The sequence below is a fragment of the Diceros bicornis genome, chromosome 26 (assembly GCF_020826845.1).
Source record: "Diceros bicornis minor isolate mBicDic1 chromosome 26, mDicBic1.mat.cur, whole genome shotgun sequence".
Taxonomy (NCBI): domain Eukaryota; kingdom Metazoa; phylum Chordata; class Mammalia; order Perissodactyla; family Rhinocerotidae; genus Diceros; species Diceros bicornis.
Window position 1 is genome coordinate 9,212,075 of NC_080765.1, and position 26,849 is coordinate 9,238,923.

Here is a 26,849-nt window from a genome sequence, read left to right on the forward strand (position 1 = left end):
CAAGGAAGCACTCAAAGATTAATGGGGATGTGTCAAAGGTCACAGAAGCTAGCTAGAAGGGGCTTCCACAGGCCAAATTTTAGGTAATTTGATGGTCAAACAGAATGACTGTAACATTTGAATAAACAAAAATCTGAGTCCATGGCAATACACAAAAGGAGAGAGGGGCTAAGCTCATTTCCACCATTGGAGGCACATCTTCCACAGACTCCTTACTCTATAATCAGAGAGAAAGTATTAGGTTTTCACCCTACCCTTTAGTAGGAGCAGTTGTTCATCTCCAGGTGTGGGAAGGTGTCCATTACAGAAAAATGTTAGCCAATAAATGTAGAAGGAATGACAGAATTTGAAAAATTGCTAATTTGCAACCACTAGTGCATCTAGGCAAAAATCATCAATGGATGCTAAGATCATTAAATGCAAAGGAAACAGGGTATTTGTATAGTGCTCTGCAGAGTATCACCCACAGATATCTTACTCATTGAAACTGGAATAAGTGTACCTTTCCAGTGGAAGGACTGACTGCCCCACTGTGAGCAAATGTAGCATCATGAATAGCAGTGGCATTATGTGCCTCTTGATGAGATGCAATGTGAAGTACTTACATTGCACTGTGGCATGTTCTTTCCAGAATATTTAATATGAATCTAATCAAATATTTAGTCTTTTAGTTTATAGGAAATACAGGAGATAGAGGAACAGCTTCAGTGGAGAAAACAATCAGACAAATCCAGAATGTGGGGCATTCTACAAGACAACTGGCTGGTCTCTTCAAAGAGTCAATGTCATTTTAAAAAAAGAGAGAAAAGGTGGGGGGACTTTTTTCAATTCAAAGAGACTAAAGAGACATAAATGCAGTGCATGAACCTTGATTGGATCCAAAAGACATCTGGCTTAAAAAGACTAGATTGTAGATATTTTGGAGGCCGTTGGAGGAATTTGAATGTGGCATGGGTATTAGATGATATTAGGGAATTAGAGTTAATGTTCTTAAGTGTGAGGATTGTGGTTATGAATGTTAGTGTCTGTTTCTAGAACATGCATGCTGAATATAGAGAGAGGAACTGTCTTGATGCCTGGCAACTTCAAAGTGGTTCAGGAAAAAATGCATACCTAAGTAGATGAAGCAAAAATAGCACAATTTTAGCAACTGATGAACTTAGTGGTAGGCACATGGGTGTTCACCATATTTTTCTTGAAAGAGCTCTGAAAAATTTTGTAAAAAGTTTTGGAAAAGTACCACACCGCTTATCTATTCCCTTACTGTTTTTTGGCAAATATAAATAATGATGCCCATCGTTATTGATCTGCTCTTCAATAAAGAAGCCAAACAATGCCTTTTTAAAAAAAGTGTTTGTCTTGGGTTTCACTGGTTTAATGAAAACACATTCATAAATTATGCAAAGGCAGGGTACAGCACTGTTAACAACACAAGCTCGTGTTAAGAAAGAGCTGCAAACAGTAGTGCTCATTACACTGAAAATAGTGCTACATATAAAAAACACCCCTATCTTTCCTACTCCTGGCGGGATTCAGAGTGCGTACAGAGGTACATTGTGTATAGCCCAAGGGTTAGGAAACCAGGAAGCATCTGCAACATAGGGTGGCAGATACTGTGCCCTGACCCTTGCTTGCTACTTTACCCCATTTCCTTGCAGCAGGTTAGCAGGCTGCTCTCCTCGTCCTCCTTGTTGGAGAGCCTTGATGTGGCCTGTTTTTCCTCCCCTCACCAGGGATTGTTTTGGGTTGGGCATATGACCAAGCACTGGCCAATAGGATGTTTAGGGACGTATTTTGGTTTTTGGGAAAGGTGTCATCACTGATAAAGAGTCATGAGCAGAATGGCATCGTCCGTCTGGATACAACCGTTGGTTGCATCTTCTGACTCGGGGCTGGTAGTCTGAGAATGGTGAGCAGAGAGATGAAGAGCAATGGGCAGTGGTTGGACGGAGTGGTGAATTAACCAGCTCTGAAGTTGCTCTGTACCGGGAAGACCTGAGGTGGTTAATTTCCCATATTGGTTGAGCCTGTTAGAGTTGAGATTTTCTGTTACTTGGAGCTATAAGGCACCTTAAAATTGCAGAGGTGTATATTTTTTTAAAAGTATGCAGTTCAGAAGTGTTAGATACAGATCCTTAATTCAGTTATCATTAGTGGTGGCTTTGCTTTTGCATATGCTCAGCTCTCTTCCCCCCGTCCTTTCAGAGAGAGAAGCTCAGACCCGAGCTGGCACATCCCTGGTGGCCCAATCATAGCACCCGTCCTTTGGGCCCAGTGTAGTTGTTCCTGGGATGGACTCTCCATCTAAGAGAGGTCAGTGAGAGTCCATGGGAGTCCTTGCTGGGGCTTTTCTAACGGTGGATATTCGCAGACCAGGGGTTTGTTTTGACCCTGGAGCTGCCAGCAGCTTGGTTATATGGGGTTTTCTCCTATTGGCAGTCTCAGTCCTACTCATAGCTTGTAAGTACTCTGATTCTGGTTTTATTTTCTGTTTTACTGAACTGTTTTATAGTTGTGCTAAATAGTATCATGCTTTAATTGCTCTTGCTTCATAATGGTTTTCCATATATTGAAGAGCAAGTCCCTCTTCTATTTTTCAAAACTTTCTTGACTTTCCCCACATTAGTTCTTAGAGATGACCTTTAGAATGGACTTACCAGGCTCCTCTCCCAAGCCTTTTGGGATTCTGAGTTTGTGTTACTGCTCACTGAGAGTGGTGCACTCAGTCCAGTGGCTGGAACCATCCCCGGCGACCAGAGACTGGGGGCCTGTGGGGAGGGCTTCTCATTTCTTTTTCCTGTGAGTGGGCCATACTTTCTTGTTTATTTGCATGTTTTGTAATTTTTTGCTGAAAACTGGACACATTAAATATTATAACGTGACAACTCTGGAAATCAGATTCTCCCACCTGCCCCAGGGTTTTTGTTGTTTGTTGTGGGTTCTTGTTGTTCACTTTTTTATCACCTTTTCTAACTATTTTTGTAAATCTATATTCTGTCGTGTGTGGCCACTGAATTGTTCGTTCCATTAGCTCAGAGATCAGGTGTGTTTTTCCAGAGTTTCCTTATACACCTGGAACTGAAAAAAGAATAAAGAAAAAGAAGGGGAAAATAAGGAAAAAAACACTTTCCCAGGCTTTGCAGATTGGCTCTGTGCTGGGCACTCCTTTGACGCTTAGCCAAGCTGGTTACAGTTCTGCCTTAGCCTTCACTTGAGCGTCCATGGAGCCTGCAGACCAGTCCCAGGTGAGAGCATAGGTACTTCTCAGGGCTTTTCTGAGCCTGTGTCCCACGCTGGGCACACGTGTCTTCCTCGTTCACATGGAAGCTTTTAGAAGCCTTTATTCCCACATTATCTTTTTCAGCCTCCTCCTTCCCAGGCTTCTCAGTATGTCTACTCACTATGACTGTCATTCCTTGCCCTGGGGTTGCTGCAGCCAGTACTTGTGCCTTTAAATGATTTTGGCACAAGCCATCTGGGAAGCCACCCCAGGCCTGTGACCACTCTGAGTCAAGGAAACAAAGGGAAACCCTTGCAACAGTCTTACAGATAGCAGCCCAACAGGTAGAACCTACAACCACAAGTTTTTGAGAACAAGTTCTGCCATTCTCCCCCTGGCCCCACCAGTTTTATCTGGAGCACGGGATATCATCCACCTGGTGCAGAGATGGCAGGTGGGCAGTTTAAAAGTCACAGCTCTCTCTCTGCAAAGCTGCTGCCTTCCTCTTCACCAAGCCTCCCCCTAGTGGTTGTAAATTCTGGTCTAGATTCTAGAGTTCTGTGCAATTTGCCAGCTCGTTTGCTTTTCACTCTGCAGGGACAAAGCCCTGGATTTCCCTACTTGGCCATTTTTGGTGAATTCGCTTCTATCAAATCTTGAGTACCTCCTGTTTCCTAGTAAATAAATGTTTGACGCTCTTTGATTTTTCCTCATCAGCCTTGGGATAGGCTGTTACTCTAAAAAGCTCTGCTTCCATTTAGTGGGGAATAATATTTAGAAACCAAGATCTGGACACACATTTTTCTAAAGATAAAAATACTACATGTTTTATTAGGAATTTAATATTTTTAAATTGCACTAGTATGTTTTATTAGGATTTCTATTGAGTTTGCTAATACTCTTGTTATGATATTACAGATTTTGAGTGGGCTACCCTTAACTCGACTTTCTTCCTAAGATCTACTCTTTTATTTAGTCATCTGTACACTACTAGGTTTTGGAGGAATGACTGTGCTACATTTTAGAAGAAATGACTGCGGTTCATTTTTTTTTTTTTTTTGGCTAATTCTGTATCAGTGTTGGATTGGCTGCCAAGGGGCTGAACCAAAATAGAAGGTTGATATCTCATGTACAGTTCCAAACTAACAGGTGGTCCAGGGAGGCAGGACAGCGCTGTTCCATGGTGTTAGCCAAAGAAAAGTTTCCTTTATCTTGTTGCTTTTCCATCCCCTAATGCAAGAGTCAGCAAAATATGGTTCACAGGCCAAATTCGGCCCACTGCCTCTTTTTGTAGTGTGTAAGCCAAGAATGGTTTTTACATTTGTGTTTTTTTGTTTTGTTTTGCTGAGGAAGATTCACCCTGAGCTAACATCTGTGCCAATCTATCTTCCCCTATTTTGTAGGTGAGTCGCCACCACAGCACGGCTGCTGATGTGTGGTTTAGGTCTGCACCCAGGAACTGAACTTGGGCCACTGAAGTGGAGTGCACCAACCAGGCCACAGGGCTGGCCCCGTGGTTTTTTTTTCTTTTTAATGAAAATAATATTTCATGGCATGTGAAAATTATATGAAATTTAAATTTCAGCATCCATACATAAAAGTTTGTTGGAACATGGCCAGGCTCATCTACATATGCGATGTAGGTGCTTTCGTGCTATAGCTGCAGAGTTAAGTGGCTGCCACAGAGGCTGTATGGCCCACAAGGCCTGAAGTATTTCCAGCTGGCCCTTTTCAGGACAAGGTTGCTGACCCCTGCCCTCAAGTGTTGTCCTTCTTCTAGGGTGGAAGCTAGCTCACCAGCACCACAGTTCTATCACAGCCCAAGGGAAGGGAGAAAGAGGCACTGAAGAACAAACAGTCCTCTTTTAAGAATGTGATTCAGGCCAGCTGGCCCCATGGCCTAGCAGTTAAGTGCTCGCACTCCGCTGCTGGCAGCCAGGGTTCGGATCCCAGGTGGGCACTGATGCACCGCTTGTCAGGCCATGCTGTGGCAGCATCCCACATAAAGTGGAGGAAGATGGGCACAGATGTTAGCACAGGGCCAGTCTTCCTCAGCAAAAAGAGGATTGGCGTGGATGTTAGCTTAGGGATGATCTTCCTCACCAAAAAACAAAAAAATGTGATTCAGAAGATGACACATTATGTCCCCTCACAACCCCTGTACCAAAACTTAGTCACCTGGCCATACCGAGGTGAAAGCACAGTTGGGCAGTTACATCTCCTGTGATGTGCCCAGCTGACACTGGAAGGAAGGGGGAATTTCTTACAAAAATAAAGAAGGGTAACAGTAGTACAATTGGCAGTCCACTCTGTTACACTGAGTTCTGTAACTTGCGGCAGATCCTCCACGGTGGGGTACTCTTTCTTCAGAGGAAGGACGTTTAGAAGTACAGAGTGACCAACAGATGGAGCAGCCCTGATCATTTTACTGAAAGGTGGTTTGGGTTGAAGGTGCCAAAAAAGGTACAGACATCATTTAGGCACCTGAGCTGTAAAACTCTGGCTAAAACTGACCAGAATAAAACATTATTGAGGATTTTAATTTCTCTGGGCTTTTAATTTTTCTGTGTGTTTTAGTGTTTGTTTCCGGAAGAGTCCTGTGGTACAGTGTTTCTTATACAACTCAGTTCAAAACATATTTATTATCAACATTGGTTTCTGCATGGACCCCATTCTTACTCCACCTAATTCTTCTCTTGATACTAAACTCCAATTCCATTCCCTTCCCACATAGGCATTGACACTAGTAAATTTACACTCTTAAGCACATACCATTGTAACCTATGTAGGGGTGTGTGTGTTTGTGTAATTTTAATTAACTCAAATATTGCTTAGTTACATGAAGTCTCATTCCATCTATTTTTTCTCATTCATATCTAAAACATTTTATCAAAGTGCTACATGCAAATATAGCGTGTACCTCTAACTGCTGGACAGCACTCCACTGCTTGATCCACTTACCTCTTCTAGTGATGTTCACCTAGAATCTCTCAAAAACATTGTGATGAAATTCCCTGTGTACACATCCTCATGTGTATAGAATTTCTCTGGGATATACAAACAGATGAGGGTACCACATACACATGACTAATTTTAAAAGGTATTTCCAGGTCAGTTTCCCAGAATGGCTATATCATTTCACACTTCTACAGTACACAAACATTACCATTCACATCCTTACCAATATTTATTATACATCGCTGTGATTTTTGCCATTCTGGTGAGTGTAAAGGGGTATTTTGTTGTTTTAACTTGCATTTTCTCATTATTAATGATTTCAAGTGCTGTCATATCCCTTCTATTGGATGTACTGCCCTTTTCTTACTACTTTGCTAGATATATAGTCTAGTTATTGGTCTTGCTTTAAGCTAAACAAATTTTCCTTTACAGACTGATGAGATTTTCTATATCTTTCCATTTGGCACCACAGAAGCTCCTTTCAATTTCATTCTTTCTAACTTAAAATTTTAATTTATATATTTTCTTCCCATCTAGTCTCTTTTTCTATGGGAATCCCAGTATATGGATATTATTCTCTCTACTATCTTCTACATCTCAATTTTTTGTTTTTCACATTGCCTTTCTTTATTCTTGCTCATGTTCTGGGAGAATTATTGCCATAACACACAGTCCACTAACTTCTTTTTTGGCTGTATCAATTCTGTTATTAATCTCATCTATTTAATTATTTGCTTTATGTCAATTATTCATGCCCACCCCCCCGCCCCCCTTTTTTTGGTAACTCTCTGTTGTTGCTTCATATCACCAATATACTTTTCACCAAGGATGTCTATTCAGAAAATTTTGAAATCTGGATTTCCACATCCCATTAAGCTTGCCAGTTGTGTAGATGGTATGGTGTGCTGTCTTAGTAAACTCCTCACATGTCTGATTACTTTTTCTGGAATTAATTTTCAGAGGTATCCACAAATCTCAGCCGACATGAGCAGCAGGGAGAAGGTGTAATCCCTAGTTCCTGCTCCTCAGGGTGGTTTAAGTAGAAGTACGTGTTACAGAAGAGAAAGCCTCCCCCAACTGGGACAAGCCCCTTTCCTGACTGGTTATTCTCCCTCTGGGCACTTTACATGATCACCAAAAGTACCTCCTCCAGAAAAGCATGCCCACTTACTGTAATGACTTGGCTTTGGAGTAAGGAGAGGATGCTCCAGGCTGACACTCTACCTGTGTCTGTGGTGTCTATCCCTCATCTCAGCTGGACGGAGGGTCTGCTCTCATGGACCCTGAACCACCCCTGCAATGCCCAGCTGATGCACCTGCATTCCTGTCTCATGAAGGCACCATGGCGGGCAATAATGTGCTTGGGACACGACAGTAGAGAGTAAAAGTAGAGTGTAGAAAAAGATTACAATCTAAGTTTTCTTCAGCACCTGCCTCTCCGCTGTCTCTGGCTGCCAATACCTCTCCCACTAAAGAACCACCTCTGCGTCTTCCCCTGAAGGTTCCCCTTCACTTCAGTTCCCTGCAGCCATGAGCAGCTCTTAATTCTATGGCATCTCCAGAGTTGGGCTATGGTTACAAGCCAGCAGCTCGTGCTAGTCCATCAATTTGGCAGGAATCACAGACTTTAAATTCAAGGAAGGGAAAAGCAACTTACTTGTGATGTAGTTATCTCTGTGATAAGAAAAAAGCAACATAATTTTTAAAATGCATTTCTTTGTTTTGTTTAATTGGAGGCATTCTATAAAGCTGGAAATTATTTGGGGTGCAGTCATGTGGCTTATACAGCCTTCTTTGGGGAGCTTGACTGGACAGCCCAGCCAGACTATTGAGATGGAAGAAGAAAGAGAAGGTAACTCTGTGGCCTCAGATAGAATATAGCCCTGGTGTTAACACCACATCTTCATTTCAACCTATTTGAGAGGCCATGGAAGCAACAAGTGAACCACCACTTCACTAACCCTAGGATGATAAAAAAAAAAAATTGGGGACTCTCACCTCCACCCACCAGGAAGGGTCAACCTCCTGCTCAGCCCTTGAAAATCCCTCAGGTTCCTAATCTGCTCACGTTCCAAATTATGAGCCATTGTGTATAAAAAGCAAGTACTCATGCTCTGCCTCAATTCCATTTTCAGTCCTTGCTGCAGGATAGGTAAGCTGAACCAGTCCCCCATAGGGCTGTCTTGCATGAACTCAGGCCTTGTGTGTCTTACACACTGGCCAGGAATAATTAAAAACCTTTCAAATATTGCATTCCATCAAATCTAAGACAAACCATTATTTTAAGTAGTTCTAAGGAAGAAGAAAAACAATGCCAAATTAGAACATGCTATCGATCCTAATTTCAGAGAAGTATAATACGAAAACATTGACATCTCTGAAACTATGAACAAATTACATCACTACGTTATTGAAGAGGCAGTTTGGGACTACTCATATGTACCAGGACCCTTTTATGTGCAGGCATGCCGTAAGAGAAAAAGAATGTGGTAAACCACTTAAACTTTTCAAATATTTTACTTACAACGCATACTATGTATTTAAGCTATAATGACACACTAGTGTGGGAAACCTTTGTAGATATCATTTCAACAAATATACTATGAATATATAGTTCCTACACAAAACTATACCATCTACCAGCCTTTTAATTCCTGTTATGTAGCATACTCACAAGCATCTAGAAGAATATGGAGGAAAAGTGCTGAGCAACAAAAACAGGTGCCACGAGTGATTGAAATACATGAAAAACATGGCATTTCATCTCAGTGGTAAGGGGTAAATTATTCAAATAATACAGGCTATCAGGTTAATCACTGGAAAGCAAACAAAAGTAGGTCCTTACCTCATACCATATGTTGTCAACCAACATTGTAGCAACGATCCATGAATGATATAGATTAACCTAAACAAAACTGATGTCATACATTATGAAAAGCAAGGTACATTATATCAGGTTCCAAAGGTTCTTACATCAATGATATAACAATTCAAGGAAGCATACACATTTAATTGTTTCAAGTTGATTTCTAATGCTCAAACTATTTACATCAAAATTTACAGAAAATAAATCTCTATATCAACACCTCAAAATAAAGGATTTACCTCAAGTCCACTTCTCAACTGCATAACTCCTACAAAAGTATACCTTTGTACCTTCAGTTATCACTAACAGAGCAACTTAAATAAACTGGCTTAAAATAAATTTAGTCTTTCACTAGAGAAACAGTCCAGAGGTGGAGTGGCTACACAGCTGGTTGGTTCAGTGGCTCAATAACATCATCCAGGTCCAAGGTTCTTCCACTTTTGCTGCTCTGCCATGCTTAAACTATAATTTATGGTTGAAAGACATAAGCAGGCATCACATCCAGACAAGGAAATGTTCAACAGAAGATTCCACTTTACCTCGCATGATTCGTTGAATCTTTGAGGAAACCTTTTCCAGAAATAACCTGTCCGATATCTCCTTTGTTTATCTGTCTAGACTTGGGTCTTATGACCACTCTAAACCAATTGCTGGCAATGAGAAAGGGATTATCATTATTGGTTGAAACTAATCAGGATTTATCCCCTGTTCTGTGAGGAGGAATGGATACCCAAACTCTGCCAGCAAACATTAAGGAGGGAGTGACTAGAGTAGTCACTCAACGATGTCTGCCACAAACCCTTATGAATGTGTCCTTAATTTATTCAAGAATGGGAAGGAGTAGAGCACAATGTTTAAAAACACTATTCTATCAAATAAAAATACAGATAATTCCTAAGTTACATTGTACGTGTGCTCTGCACACTTACACTTACATAGGCATCCAAATAAAAAATAGATGAAAAATATTAGATAAAAACGGGAATATTTAAAATACATTTTTTAACTGTATAGAGTACAATGAGTACTACAGTACTACAGCTATTTCTCACTACTGGAGACTTCTGGAATTAACAACTTAAAATTATCTGCAGTTTTCTATTTTATGCATAGATTTCTATCTCTTGCTGACTCAGATACAGCTGAAAACATTATAAAAAAATTGGCTTCTTTATGGAAGATTTAGTTCATTAACAATGATCAAATACATTTATAAATGCCAGGAAAAAGTTCAAGAAGAAGCATTCTTTATACTTATCAAATATTAATTCAATGACAATGCATATGAAGATACTAACATGGTTGTGCTATTTAAAATGGATAATCTTACCATGTATCTTACAGATTATTCTAATAAGGATACAATGCCTTTTCAAACATGATTCAAACTGAACATACAATTCCTGTAATGTAGCATCCTAAAAAGCAAACAAAGAAACCAAAAAACTCTCAAAAACATTAAGTCCTACATTCTCAGGAACCACTCATATATGAGTTTAATGTTGCTATGTTGCTGTCTTGATTAGCTATCTGATGATTTTACAGCTTCTATTTACATAGGAGTATGTTTATTCACAACAGCTACCTTTTTCTTTTTTCACGAAACGCTTGATATTATATCAGAAACATAATGTTTAGTAGTAATAATTTCCAAAGGACTGTTTCCTACATTCCTTGAATTGAGAGAGCTCCCCTTGGTATGAATTCCCTGATATGTGTAACAGTTTGAATCCACGGTGAAACATATATATGTTCTAAATATTTACAAATTTTAACTCCTGTATAGTCTGGTATCCAACAAATCATGTGGTCTTGTTACAACTGTGATTTCTACCCTGTGAACTTGCAGATTACAAGTTTGACTAATGCACAAAGGCTTGTCCACATTCACCTGTGTGAACTCTCTGACTTACAACAGTAGAAGTTTCTTATTCATTATATTGAAAGGGTTTTTTCATAAAATGAAAACTCATAAAAACTCAGACATAAAATGAGGTTTGACTTCAGAGAAGCCTTCCTACATCAATTACATTGATATTCCCTCTCCTATGTATTCTTTGATGGCTATTGAAGGCTGACTTGTGGTAGAATTTTTTCCCACATTCATTACATTCATAGGGTTTCTCTCCTGAATGAGTTCTATAATGTACAGTAAGGTACGACATCCGAGAGAAGGCTTTTCCACATTCATTACATTCAAAGGGTTTCTCTCCTGAATGAATCCGATGGTGTATAGTGAGATATGACATCTGAGAGAAGAATTTTCCACATTCATAACACTCATAGGCTTTCTCTCCTGTGTGTGTTCTCTGATGTCTATTAAGGGCTGAATTCTGGCAGAAGGTTTTCCCACATTCATTACATTCATAGGGTTTCTCTCCTGAATGAATTCTATGATGTATAGTGAGGTATGACATCTGAGAGAAGAATTTTCCGCATATATAACATTCATAGGGCTTCTCTCCTTTATGTATTCTCCGATGTCGACAAAGGGCTGAATTCTGGTAGAAAGTTTTCCCACATTCATTACATTCATAGGGTTTCACTCCTGAATGAGTTCTATGATGTATAGTGAGATATGACAACTGGGAGAATAATTTTCCACATTCATTACATTCATAAGGTTTCTCTCCTGTGTGTACTCTCTGATGTCTCATGAGGGCTGAATTCAGGTAGAAGGTTTTCCCACATTCATTACATTCATAAGGTTTCTCTCCTGAATGAGTTCTATAATGTACAGTGAGATATGATAACCTAGAGAAAAACTTTCCACATTCATTACATTCATAGGGTTTCTCTCCTGTATGTGTCCTCTGATGTGTAGTGAGAGTAGACTTGCGGCAGAAGCATTTCCCACACTCATTACACTTATAGAGTTTCACACCTGTGTGAATTTTCTGATGGTCATTGAGTGCTGACTTCTGGGAGAAGGTTTTTCCACAGTCATGACAAATATAAGGTCTCTCTCCTGAATGTGTTCTCTGGTGTTGTGTGAGGTGTGTCTTCTGGCAAAAGGATTTTCCACAATAACTACATTCATAGGGCTTCTCTCCTGAGTGAGTTCTCTGATGCTGAATGAGGTGTAACTTCTGGTAGAAGGTTTTCCCACATTCGTTACATTCATAGGGCTTCTCCCCTGTATGTGTCCTCTGATGTACAGTGAGGGTTCCCTTCTGGCAGAAGGATTTCCCACATTGATTACATTCATAAGGTTTCTCTCCTGTATGAGTCCTCTGATGTATAATAAATTTTGACTTTTTACAGAAGGATTTCCCACACGCATTGCATTCATAGGGCTTCAATTCCACAGGAGATCTCTGGTGTACACTTAGGTTTGACATTTGGAGAAAGGCTATTTCAGATTCATTCCACTTATAGGGCTTCTCCTCCATATGATTAACAAAAACTGGATCCTTTTGAAAGGCTTTCTGGCATTCAATATATTCAAAGGGTTTCTCCAAAATATGAATGTTCTGATAAATACTTTCTTCATTTAGAGTATAAGCTTCCCCATTTTGATTAAATTCATAAGATTTATCTCCAGGATGAGTTTTCTCAAGCTTAACATGGAGAAGTGATTTCCCACATGCACTACATTCATCAGGTTTCAATCTTGCATAGCTTCCATCACTACTAATATATTCTGAAATAGATTTTAAACTCTTTTCACATGAGTCACATCTATAGGATATTTTTCTTGAAGGAACAGGGTTTGTTTCCACATTAAAAGTCTTACCAAGAACATTACCTCTCTCTTCAATCAGGGTTTTGGTGTTGATGAATTCAGTCTGTCTTGAATGTTTGTCTTCATTTTCCTGGACTCTCTCTATCAGATCATTGACCTTCCAGACTTCTTCTAAAAAGAGGCAGAATTAACCAAATTTTGTTTTTGTGAGGAGATCAGCCCTGTGCTAACATCTGCCAATCCTCTTTTTTTTTTTTGCTGAGGAAGACTGGCCCTGGGCTAACATCCGTGCCTCATCTTCCTCCACTTTATATGGGATGCCGCCACAGCATGGCTTGCCAAGCAGTGCGTTGGTGCGCGCCCGGGATCCGAACCGGTGAACCCCAGGCCGCCGCAACGGAGTGCACGCACTTAACCACTTGCGCCACCGGGCCGGCCCCAGAATTAACCAAATTTTGTACATCTTCCTACATAAAATATGGAATGTGACTTATACACAAGCATTTCATTGTGGCATAGATGTTAGCTTCAAGGATACATGAAAATAATTCCAAATGTACTGTTTTTCCTTATTCTTTTGGTTTGGAAACACACACACACACACACAGCAGTGGTCAGGAAAGGGGGAAGTAAACTGACAAAAACACAAGCACCTTTGATCTTTGCTACTTTATAAGATTTCGTTCAAAACTGGATCTAGAGATAAAATATAAACATGGAGCAATGGTTGGAAGACAAAGGATGCTGGATGACTGACTGACAAGGTAGATGTGAAAGGACTCACAGCAAATGGGGTAAACCAATAGGGCAACAAGAAGAGTCATAAGATATCTCCAAAGGGCAGGTCTGTTTGGAGGATGTGGATCAGCACTTTATACCATCTCATTTCATATCAAGTTGGGAGAGACAGATTATTATCTAAGGTACTACCACCTTATACTGAGATTTTTGTGGTAGCATTTTGACTAGTCTAGATCCTTCCAAACTAGTCCGCCTTTTTTTCAGATGCCACACAGTAGTGCCAAATAAACTTATGCCCAAATCTCCTCACGTTTAGAGTAACGGTCCTGCAACCAGGGCTCTCTCTGTAATTCTGTTTTACTTGGAAGGAGAGTCCCAACAAGATGTAGGTCTAATAGGAAGTATAAAATAGACTACAGAGCATGCCATCCTTTCAAAAGTTTTAGATTTCCTAAATATTCTAATGATATGATTTAAACTCAACTCATTCTGACTATGAAACTCTATTTGTTCCTGTTTGGACAATACAGCGTGAACTCTGGCTAGGCGACCTAGGGCAAGGTATTTAGCTGCCCTCTGTGACTCAGGATCATCCACCAGTAAAATGGAGATAATGGTACCAACTTTATAGGGTTGTAGTGAGATTACATAAATTAATATAAAGTGCCATTCATACATGCTCAATGAGTTTAGCAAACATTTGTCCCATTTTCGATCTCCTGACAATTTCCTTAAAACAGTCCTGTTTTTGACATACCACTGTCACTGAATTCTTAATGTGAATAGTACTTCCCCACTCCTGAGTTTCATTTAGTGTACAAACGTTAAAAATCAGATTCCTCAATCTGCTCCTAAAATACCACCTTTACTTTTACTAATCTTACAAATTTTTGGATGGACTTGACTATTTTACTTGCTATCATCCACATCAAATAAAACCATATCAACCCTGTTCACCAAAACCTACAACTTCCCTGAGTCCACTGCCAAAATACCAACAGATAAAATGGGGGAAAAAACCTGATAAAGAATACTCTTCACCACCTAGATTCACAATATGATTCCCAACTAGGATTATGCTAGACTACTAAAAATAACTTCTGCTCCAGAGAAACCAAGCTATTTGTTGGACAAGGAGGTTCACATGACACATCCAAGGAAGATTAGTTGTGGGGGAGGTGGATCAGCACTTCACACCACATCACCTCACATCAAGTTGGGAGAGAGACATTACAACCTAAGGCACTCTCGGCTTAGACTGAGGTACCAACGATGCCCCAGCTCAACCACACGTCTCTGCTCCTGTCGTTTTCCCAGTTTGCTTGAGTTCCAGGCTCGATTTACTCAAAACCTATCTTTTAGGGAATTTCCATGTTTAAAAAAAATTACTCCTCAAATTCTTTCTCACCTCAGTTAGCTGCATTTCCCCTTAAAGTTGAAAATAATTACTCTCCAAACAATCATTTTAGCACAACATGATTCAGCCTTGCATTGGAACATTAACATTCCATGTCAAATGCTAAGTTTTAAATTACTCCATGAAGCTCTATTCTTTTTTTCTTAACCAAAACCTCTCTCTTAGAAAGTATGACTCTATTTCCTATTTCCTTTGAACCCCTGAATAGAAATCAGAGAAGCTGTTCTTAATCTGAATCATATGGTTATCTTTCAAGTACCTGCAGAACATATGGGGATGTCACCCAGGCATGCATGTTTAGAAATAACTGTCTACAAATTATTTCTGAATGGATGCACAAGAAGTTCTTTCACCTACCTGGCTCCTGAGATAAAGAAATAAATGTGTACTGTGTGTTACATACTATGGTGAGGGAAGAGAACATGCCTTTGTCTTTATAGGATTATGATCCAGGGGAAGAAAGAAGCTCAAGCAAAAAATATATACTATCAAATAACAGATTACTTGATCAGATCTAACTTTTTTTAAGGTTCCACCATGAGGTGGAGTCACAGTTGAGAGAAGGAAGAGATTGGAATAATGATAAGAGCCAGAAGGACAACTTCAAGTAGGGGTTGAAAATTTGAGCTCAGACTTAATTAATGTGTTACCTGGGCAAATAAAGCACGCCCCACTGAAATGCAAAGCTGTAGGGACGATCATCACGTGATCAGAAGACATTTAAGAGTGTGAACCAAATGGAGTTTAGCAAGAGTTTTGGGAAACAACAGAAAATTAATTTTTCCAGGCAAAATAGGGTCAATATTGTGGTGATTCTTAAAGAACAAGGAATTTAAATTCCCTTTAGGAAGTAACAGGGACTGACTGTGGGCTCATCCTGTGAGACTAGTGATAAGACTGACTGGGAATCTCAGACAAACACATCTTGAAAATCCATTAGAATGAAGGAGCACTGCACTGCTATTACAGGAAACAGTGGACTAGAGGACAGAGTGGATGCTGTAGCACAGAACAGACAGACAGACAAAAACCCTACAGACCTGAGATAGGAGGAGCCCTTTGAAGAACTCTGGAAACAAACAAACAAACCACCGAAGGTGGAAGCAGATCCTTTAGAGACATTTCTGGAAGGGGCAGGAGGACAAATGAATCACAATTCTCTCTGTATATCATACCTACTGGGCACCTACTGTGACAGGACATTATTCAAGGTGCTGGCGACAGAACAGTAAATAAGAGAGACAAGATGAAAACGAGTGGTTGGGGAGAGAGACGCAGTGACTGTTGTCACCAAACTGAAGAAGGGCTGGATCTCAGGAACAATGACAGCAACGTGCCCAGGACAACATAGGTGAACTGAACTGCCTGGCTCAGAGGATGGGGCTTTGGAATCTGACCTCAAGGAAAGAGACATGAAAAGTGAAACTGGGGATAGAAACAAGTCTGAGGCATTTCACAGTGAAGAAGAAGAGAAAAGGAAGGTAATAAGAACACAAGAGTCACACAAGTTATTTTTTTAGTAATAGACTGATGAGTGCCTAAAAACAAAAAGAATCTATGATAATGGGTCCCTGAAAATGCTACAAGAGCAAGACCCAAGGTTGAAGAGGCAGTGACTGGATTTGGCTTCTGCGTAAAGGTAAGCATGGAAAACTACAAACATAAGTTTTTGTGGGGAAGGAAGAAGCCTTTGGGGGTGGGATTCAGGTAGCTAAAGCATACAAGTAACCATCTTTAGTCACTTGTAAAGGTTTGGGACCATTAAAAAATTCCTGGGAAAAATACTTCCAAGTTACCAGTCTCCTCACTGCCTCCACTAACACACCTGGGTAACTCTGAAGTAGGAATTCTCCTTCTACTATCCATGGCTCTTCTCCTTGCTCCAACTTGATGATAACTTCCGGTTTGATAATGTGACACCCTGTTAACAGAAATGAAAGAGAACTTGAGCCTGGCCGCTGGGCTTCCAGTTCACTGCCGTATGAGGAAAGTGCTGCCTGAGGAGCTACACGACAGAAGTGCCCATCTGAGCTGTATCAAAATTAGAACCTTTCATTGGGGAGGTAAAGACCAAAATGCCCTGCCTGGCACCCAAAACAGATTACTCACATTTGTCCCATCAAAATCAAAGTTAACGTCAGTAAACTCGAGAGAAATCCCATATAGCCTAGCAACTTAGAGGGCAAGCTGTCCTCACCCAGGGACACGAGATGGCTATAGTTCTCCAGCATCACATCCCTGTAGGTTGTCTTCTGCTCAGAGTCCAGCTGCTGCCACTCCTCCTGGGTGAAGTCCACGGCCACGTCCTTGAATGACACTGGCCCCTGTAATGGCACCATGATCAGAATTGGGTGACATGGAGAAGGCAAACAGGGACAAAAGCTTACCAAGCTCACTGGTAAAGTTATGAACATTGTATACCTTTTTTATGTTACAGATTGTGGAAGAAAAATAAACATATCAGAAATATACTGCATGAGTTCATTCAGTATACATCAAAGAAAGAAATCACTGGACTCGCCTTGCAAGTCAGGAACCATCTTGGCTGCTGGGGACACTAAGACCAGTAGACAGAGCCCCTGTCCTCAAGAGGCCTGAGGGGCACTCATGGAAACCCACAATGCACTTTGCTCCTTCGTTTTTCTTCCAGAACATTAACAATGTTGGTTCTCCTCTGACCTCCCTGGCCGCTCCTTCTCAGCCTCCTGTGCTGGCTCCTCCTCCCCTCCAAGTCACCCTGAAGTCACAGGGCTCCGGGGCTCAGTTTTTGTCTTTTACTCTTTGCTGTCTGTACTCACTGGTGTGATGGTGATCCCATTTGGCCTCATGGCTTTAATTACCATCTATATATCAACATTTCCCAAATTTCTATCACCAGCCCAGACTTCTCTCCTAAACTCCAGACACATTATATCCCAGATCTCAAACTCAACATGCCCAAAATTCAGCTGCTGTTCCTGTCCAAATCTGTTTCTCCTGCAGCTTACAGAAGGAGCCCATCTGCGATACTGGCCACAATTACCAAAGAGACAAGCAAGCCAAGCAACACATATCCCAGTTTTGTATTTTATTGCAAGGTAAGCCTACAGCAGGTCTGACCATGGCCTGCCACAAGAACTGTCAGTAATAGCTTGGCTCGGTTGTCCCTAATTCACAGCTGGGGACCTCTGAATTCCCTTTCCTCCCATTTACACATTCCAGCAGAGGAGGAGCACATCCCTGAAGAGGGGCAGACAGCTTACAACAGACCTGGAAACTGCCAAAACCAGACCTTTAAATGTGGATCTTTTTGTCCAACTCACAAATACTCACACTAGTTATTATAACTGTTTCCCTCAGTATCATTACCTCTAAAATAAAGATAATAATGGCACCCATCACATAATACCAGCATTAAATGGGCTAATCCACAGAAAGCACTTACCACAGCTCTTTAGACACAATACATACTTCTCAATGATACCTACTATTACTGTTAACTATCTATTGTCTATCTTAGCACTCTTTCCAAATCACGACAGAAATAAACCAGAAAACACAGAAGTAAGTTTAAATAACTGAGGTGATGTGGCTGTTAAGTTTATGCAATTGCCAAGAAAGGATTACAACACAGTACCAGTATGTTAAAAACAAAAAGGGTCAGATGTTTTCAACAAAACATGGAGGGAGGAGTGGTGTGTGGAGGTGGTGAGGGAAAAGGCCATGGCACGCTCAGGGGCCATTTGAGAGAATGACAAACTCCTTACATTGACTGAAAAAATCTAAGTTTTTTTGTGTGGAATGATGGAAGAGTGCAGTATGGGGGCTGTTGTAAGATTCTCTAAGATGCCTGGTCACCTGAGCCTGTTATTCTCCCAAGCTCTAGGGGCAGGGATGTCCAGGGACATCCCTGTCCAGGCTTTTGCTGGCCTGGAAAGGCTGAGGGTGCCCAGGTTGGAGACTGCCCAATTGCTGATGGGACACACTGGGGTGGAAGCAGTGGTTCCTGCCCAATCCAGGCTAAGCTGTGTGCAGAGCTGCCCCAGGCCCAGCCTGCAAGGATACTGTCTCAGAGGGCAACAGTGAGTCTTCCAGAAGCTCTGCCCATACTTCACTCAGGCATCACCACCCATGACTATGGCTGCCCTGATGAAGATCAGGGGTCCAGACGTTCACATGTCACATCACTGGGTCTTCCTGAGCAGTAACTTCCTTGTTTATTTCTCAGAGAAGTAAACCAGGTTAATTTCCTCAAGTGGGGTCCCTGTTGAGTGTCTGTCAAGCTGAACCTACAACTTTTTTTTTTTTTTTGTGAGGAAGATCAGCCCTGAGCTAACATTCATGCCAATCCTCCTCTTTTTGCTGAGGAAGACCAGCCCTGAGCTAACATCTGTGCCCATCTTCCTCCACTTTACGTGGGACGCTGCCACAGCATGGCCTGACAAGCGGTGCATCGGTGCGTGCCTGGGATCTGAACCCAGGCTGTCAACAGCAGAGCACGCGCACTTAACCGCTACGCCACGGGGCTGGCCCCTGAACCAACTACTTTTGATCACTGTCAATACACTGATTGTACAACAGGTAAAAATAGGACAAAAGACTTTCAAATCACTCATAAGAAGAGAGGAGAAATGTAGAGAAGAATGCCATCAATTCAGGAAAATACAGGAAAGAAAAACAAATAAATAAGAGTGTTATAGATTAAAACACAGTCAGATAAAAGTAATAAGACCACACATATCCATGACTACAACAAATATGAAGTGATAAAACCTCTATTTTAAACCAGAATCTCTTGTGTTAAAAATATCCCAGGTACATGCTTATTATAAAAAACATACCACAAAATAAACGTATCATTTCATTCAAGCTTCTATTCTATAGCTCTTATGTAATGTGTTTTTATGTGTGTCTTTCCCACTATTCTAAGGGATGTTCTTGAGAAGAAATATTTAATTTTTTTTTTGAATCTCAGTACCTAGGAGAGCACCCAGATCTGTGAATGAATAAATGAATGATTACTTAATAAGGAATGCTAACTGAAGGGAAGAAAGATTTATTTTAGGGTCAAAAAACTCAAGTAGGTCTGAGGCCAGCCTGATGGCACAGCGGTTAAGTGCGTGTGCTCCGCTTTGGCGGCCCGGGGATTGCAGGATCCCGGGGCGCACACCGACACACTGCTTGTCAAGCCATGCTGTGGCAGCGTCCCATATAAAGTAGAGGAAGATGGGCACGGATGTTAGGCCAGGGCCAGTCTTCCACAGCAAAAAAAGAAAGAGGAGGACTGGCATCAGATGTTAGCTCAGGGCTGATCTTCCTCACGAAAAAAAAAAAACAAAAAAACAAACAAAAAAAAAACTCAAGTAGGTCAATTAAGTTTCTATATATTAAGAGTCATGACCAGGGGCCGGCCCAGTGGCGTAGTGATTAAGTATGCGTGCTCCACTTCAGCGGCCCGGGGCTCGCAGGTTCGGATCCTAGGCAAGGACCTACACACCACTCATCAAGCCACAATGTGGCGGCGTGCCATCTACAAAGTAGAGGAAGACTGGCACAGATGTCAGCTCAGCGGCAATGTTCCTCAAGCAAAAAGAGGAAGATTGGCAACAGATGTTAGCTTGGGGCCACTATTTGTCACCAAAAAAAAAAGTCATGACCAAATGCAAGAGAGTGAGGATCAGAGCATGAAGTAGTCTAATTTTAATGCATAAATAGAATAATGCACATTTTATATTAACTTCTGGTTTTGCATTTGCAATTTCACAAAATGTGCAATTTTGAGGGATTTTTTAATTGCTTCTCATTTTGCCTTATGAGGAAAATAACAGCACAATAAAAATTATAGTTTTTGTTATTTGTAACACATATATATAAAATACATGCACTGTTGCTTCTTGAAAACAGCATTATCATGATGTTCCAAACTGATTCTTTATTTGGTCATGGGCTTAGGTAGCTTGCCCAAGTTCACTTTCATGCACAGGGAGAAGGGGAAATGTGCACTGTTCTTCTAGCTTAAAACAAGCAGCTTTACAAGCATTTTAAACTTGAAGAAAATGGGTTTCAGAAGACCTAGATAACAAATTAAGACAACCAATCAGAACTGCAGGATTTTAGGTTAGTTTCAAAACACAAGGGAACAATCCATGACATGTGTGTCTTAAAAGACCACTCTGTATGGGTCACATTCCAGAGGCAGCTTTGTAATCACAGAACTCAGAACCGGGTATGTATTTTCACACAAGCCAGAACACTGGATGTGAGTGAGAATCCTTCTGTGAACATCTCAATCTACCCTTTCCCATAGCTGGGTTTACAATGCGGGAAGGAGAACACAGTCTCCCCCATTACTGAGATTCCTTTCATGATGGCTAGGAGGGTTAAGCACTGGAATTCCATTAGTAAAAACAGAGAAAAAGAGTATTCCTCAGAGGATTGTAAATGACGAAGACTCAAGATGACTTGAACAAACGGGCTCTGTGTCACGGCTGTCCATGTCAGACCGCTGGGACCCAAACCACAGTCAGAGACAGCGAGAGCTGACGGGGGCCAAAAGACTGCCGTCCAACATCCCTTCCCCAGCCAACAGAGGCCTTTGCACATGAGGGACAGAGAAAGACAACCTCCAACATGCAAGTCCCCCGAGAGTCAGCAACTTAGTGCACCACTCACGTGGTCTGTCCTGTGGAGCAAGTGACGCAGTACCCCAGAGCCAGAAAGGGGAAAACCAAGAACCCATGGACATGAAAGAGAACCACCAGACCACGAATTCCTGCCCCCACCACCGAGGATCCGTGAGAGAAGCCGTACTCCAGTACTGACTGAAGAGGGTGCTCTTCAACTAGGAATCTCATCCACACAAGCATGCTCATTTTGAGCAATTTAAAAACTACATAGTATTCAATTTCTAAAAATGAAAATATTAAGGAATTAAACGGTAATGCTAGAAAATAAAGTAAAAAGACAAACTTGGAAGAAAATGTTTACTAACATGACCCAAACTGGAAAAATGTATAAACAATTAAGACTACTCTGTAAGTGAAGAGGAAAAGCACAACAAAACAAAACAGCACTGTGACAGAAAGCCTGGCAGTAGACGTGAACAGGCACCTCACGTGAAAGTAGAAATGGGCCAGGCAGAAGAGGGTATATGCTGTATGATTGAAGTCTATGACATTCTGCAAAGGGCAAAAACATACAGACAGTAAAAAGACCAGGGGTGGTCAGGGGCTGGGGGCAGGGAGAAGGGAGGAATGAATAGGCAGCGACCGGGGGACTTTCAGGGCAGTGCAACTACTGTCATGGTGGAAACATGTCATTGTACATTTGTCCAAACCTGAACCATACTACCAAAGAGTGAACCCTAATGTAAACTGTGGACTTAGATAATAATGTGTCAATACGGATCCATCAATTGAAACAATGCACCACACTAATGTTAAGATGTTAACAATAGTGGACACTCGGAGGGGGGTAGATGGGAACTCTATTGTCTGCTCAATTTTTATGTAAACCTAAAACTGCTCTTAAAAATAGTCAATTAAGAAAAGAAACAGCTTCTAAATATGTGAAAATATACTCAACCTCACTGATGATTAAGAAAAGCCCAAGCCTACCGTCATACTGGTGGAGTCTGGGATCAGTGGGAACACCCCAAGTCATTTTCCTTTGCTGTCTGCATGTCACTAGAGACCTGAGTCCCCTTGACTCGCTGCCTCCCCCGACCCCAGGCCTTGCATTTCATGCCACTCACATTAACAGTCTCTATATATGACGACTTTCTATCAGATGACTCACTTTCCCAATTAAAGGGTTTCAAATTCTCCACAGGATGACATCAAACCTTAGCAGAGCCCCAGGGGCTCTTCAGTCACCCTCAATGTTTACCTCCATTCACATCTCTCACTGTTTCTGAACAGGAAGCCCACAAGCTAAGGAAGCAAAGATCCTTACCGGGACTTGAGGAGCCTTATCCGTCCACCTCACACTGTTCTGAGCGCCTTCATCAACCTTGGCAACTACCCGGATCCTCACCATTCCAGGGCCGTCACAAACGGCCTCATCCAACTACACCTCTCCCTTGGCTCACTGACTGAGCCACAGCCTCTGACAACACATTTAAAACCACTGTGCTTCATCATCAGTTCAGGATTTCCCACCTACTGACCAGGAGGACCCCCATCATCCGCCGTAAGTACCTCATGCGGGGAGCACAGAAGCTCCTTGAGGGAAAGAACTGCCTCTTAAATCACATCTGAAATCTAAAGACACAGGATGTTAATGTCTAAGAAAAAAGACAAGACACTCGATGATGCAAAGGGTCACAAAAACAAGGAGCCAAGCAGGTCCGGAGCTCTGCTGGGAATTCTCAAGCAGCAGCGCAGAAAGCCTCCATGGGGAGGACTGGCACTCTGATCGCTGTGGGCTGAGAGGCACGGTGTGATGACATACGCTCCCCAAGGAGGAAACGACATCCACATTTTAAGAATGGAGATGGGGTTTCAGACACGAGCAGGAAAATACCAGTCCTCCCAGCGAGCTGAGCTGTGTGTGCTGATGGCCAGGCTGGAGCTGGGCCCCGAAACTCCACTCTCCTCAAACCCCCAACCTCCTCCTCACCCTCCGCTGATGGGCTACTTCCCTGAGAAAGAGAAGCCACCAGAGGGAATGCCACACGTCCTACCCCGTCTTCAACTCCACTCTGCCGTCCCCGGCCCCTCTCCACTCAGGACCCCCGCAACAATTCTCCCCTCTCCCACATGGAGGAATCAACTATTTTCATTCTAACTGGATCATTCCCACTGCCATTTCTCCCACTAAAACTAAACAAAACAGAAAATCCTCTCCTGACCTCACCTCCTACTCCAGCTACTCTCCAATTTCTCTTTTCCCCATTCGGGCAAAACGTCTTCAAAAAGCGAGGAATAGACCCAATCCAGTTCTTCTATCCCTCTCTCCTAAACCTCTCCCATCAGGATTTTACCCGCATCCACCCAAACTGATCATCATCACGTGACCTCCCCGGTGCTACGTTCAAGGGCTGATTCTCAGTCCTCACTGTACCTGACCATCAGCCACATCTGACATGGGGACGATCCTCCCTGAAACTCGTCACTCCCTTGGCTTCTAAGGCTGCACTCTCCCAGTTCACTCTCCTCTTCCTGGCAGCCCCTGCTCAGTTCCTCCTCTTCCAGACTCTTCACCCGGGAGCACCGGGGCTCCCTCCCTCCTGTGTCTCATCCACAAGGCAGCAATGCACGACCTGCTCTACTCTCGGCCCACGCTCGGCTCCAGCCCCAGTCACACACACCTGCTTCCCGACATCTCCACGTGCGCGTCACACTACCAGCTCAAGTGATGTCTGAAACCTAATTCTGGCCTTTTCTCACATCTGCTTTTCCCACAACCTTCCCCATCTCAGTGGAATGGCAACCTCGTTTTCCTAGTCACGCAGGGAGCCTCTCAAGTGCCTTCCACACAGAGGCAAAATCACCTGATTAACATCTGAGGAGAAATACTCAACGTGGAAAACACATGTGAGCCAGTGGAGGAAAGAAGCAGCAGCACAGAAAGAAGTTTATGTCACAGCCCAGGGGTGAAGAAATACACTTCAATGGCAGCAGGGAGGGGCTGAAGGGGGAGGGATTAAAACCACGCAGAAAAGAACATTACCAAACCTGAGCAATCGAAGCGGGTAACAGCGGAGGGAAAAGAAGTTTCAAATGAATCCCATTTTTCTGGACAGGGTGACAGGCTGGACGATGGAACAAAGAACCAACAGGGACAAGAGGAGAAGGCAAAGGTGAGGGTGCAAATTATACTTTTGGGATCTATTGGATCTATCCACTTGAGGTGTCCTGTGGACAAACTCCATGGAGATGCTGGCAGGAGGCTGGACAGAGGCATCTGGTCCTCCCGGGAGAACCGACAGAGCTGGTGGGTAAGCACAGGAGGGTGAGCTCAGACAGGCATGAGAGTCGTGAGCCAAGGGTCGAAGAACACACGAGGAGGGCAGAACAAACAGTCAGGAAGAGAGCTGGAGAGATTTGTCACAGAAACCAACAGAGAAGCCTCTGTAGGTGGGAGAGGCGGCACAGTGCTCCAAGGCAAGGACTGGCAAGTCTCCACCGGGTTTGTGTGTTAGATCACAGGTAACGTTTACGGGGCAGGTTCAGGGCAGGGCTAGGGCAGAAGCAAGACTGTTGGCTGCAGGAGAAAATGTGAATGTGAAATAAGGAATCTTTGCCAGAGACACCACTGCACGGTCCACTGTGCAACCCACACAGACTACCAGAGAGAAACACTCCGGGAGGTTATCTGAAAGCTGGAAAGGCATTCCTCCACACGATCCTCATTTTATCCCTGGATCCAGCTGCAAAAACAATGTATTTATGGGAGAACAATGGCTTACTCACCAGGAAAGTCACGTGCACTGAGTGCTCCCTGGACACTATATCCTCGGCTTACCAAAGGCACAAGTAAGGGACCAACGGCAAGGTGTTAGGGGCTGTCATTTAGGAAGGCTGGCCACAATTACAGCGAAATGGTCAAAGAAATCTGGAAATCCCACAAGGACACGAAAGCGTTTGGCCAGGTCAATGTGAGTCAAGTAATGGGTGGTATTTGTCATTGTTTGCAATGAACACCAGGTGCACTGGTACTCTGGCTGTAAGAACGCTGAAGCATCATGGTATCTACACGTATGACCGTGACAAATGCTCAGTGGTGATCTGCTACTCTGTGTTTTCCCTCACCATATCTTTTATCTAGCCCTACTTTCCCACTTTAAACTTCGAACTCTTGACTTCCTAAGGTGTGTATAAAACAAAGCAGAGAATAAATACATAAACAGAACAACTCACCAGAGATGTATTCATTTTCTGCTGCTCTTGGAAACACGTGGAGGACTGTGAAAGCGGAGGCAGACCTGAGGAAGGAAAATGCCGGCAATGAAGTTATGAGTGATCTGGCCTGCCAAGGAAGTATACTCCTGCTTTAGAACTTACCCAGAAAGTTCCATGAAAGACACCTATGGGAGACTGTCCCTTTAAGCCTTCAGAAGTGACCAGAATGATAAGCAGTGAGCACCCACCTGTACGTGTGGAATCCCACATGATTATGTGGTGACTGAGAAGATACATCTCTCATTACGGAGTGAACATCAAATCCTACTGAAATAATCCTCCATCATTAAACAGAAGGTAAAACAAATTCTGCTATAATCACCTATGTTCTTACTAATTCTTGTAACTACTTAAGATAGATTCCAAGGATGCTGAGTAATGGGACACACTCAGGTATGGCTCAGCCTTTAAAGTATTTCTACAATCTGGAGCCTGCTGCTCAAAGATCTTTTATTAAGAAATTTACTTTGACTTAAAAATAATACAGAGGACAGAACACTTGGCCGGGGAGTTGAATCTTGTTAGCAATCCCACCTACAGAACCGGTGACCTTGGACAAGTCTTTTCCCTTTTCAGGCCCAATCTCCTCCTCTGTCAACCGAGGCTGCAGGACAGAACCTTGCAGACATATCCTGCACCGCACGGTGTGATTCCACAAGGGCAGAACCGAGGGGGCATCAGTGCACGCAGAGATCAGAGAACAAAGGTGCTGGTGGACCTGTGGAGACACATGCGCAATCGGGAGAGGGCAGAAGGAGGAAGGAGTGTTGGGGTGTGGAGGGATGAGTGGACACCGCATGTCCGTAGCGCAGCCTGTGGCCCTACAGCCCCAGGAAACCTTGAACTCACGAGTCCCAGTGCAGCGCCCACCCGGGAGCAGCGCGCCCCTGCCCTCCAGCACAGCCACGCGCGTCCCCGGGAGCGCTCGACCCTCCCTCCCTATCGCACACTCTCGCGTCCTCACCCCAGGTCCCGAGCCCTGCTCACTGCGGGCGGGAAGATAGAGAAACGCCTCGAAGGCGCACGCCCACCCCCAACCCCGCCGGGACTCGCTCATCCGCCCCAGGCTCCCGAGGCCC

The 26,849-nt window shown here is 42.8% G+C and overlaps 1 protein-coding gene across 8 annotated transcripts in view; it reads right to left on the reverse strand.

Annotated features, from left to right (window-relative positions):
* Positions 1 to 26,849, reverse strand: part of ZNF12 (zinc finger protein 12) — a 66,447-nt gene that overhangs the window by 39,123 nt on the left and 475 nt on the right. For 2 of the 8 annotated variants that reach the window (XM_058569341.1, XM_058569338.1), the window contains exons 2-6: positions 26,305 to 26,488; positions 25,729 to 25,793; positions 17,085 to 17,211; positions 16,713 to 16,808; positions 9,168 to 12,900 (exon numbers count right to left, since the gene is read on the reverse strand). In XM_058569341.1, the coding sequence (XP_058425324.1) occupies positions 11,048 to 12,900; positions 16,713 to 16,808; positions 17,085 to 17,211; positions 25,729 to 25,743 (2,091 nt within the window). In that variant the 5' untranslated portion in view covers positions 25,744 to 25,793; positions 26,305 to 26,488 and the 3' untranslated portion in view covers positions 9,168 to 11,047. The other 6 variants (XM_058569344.1, XM_058569345.1, XM_058569342.1 and 3 more) reach the window with 6 other exon arrangements.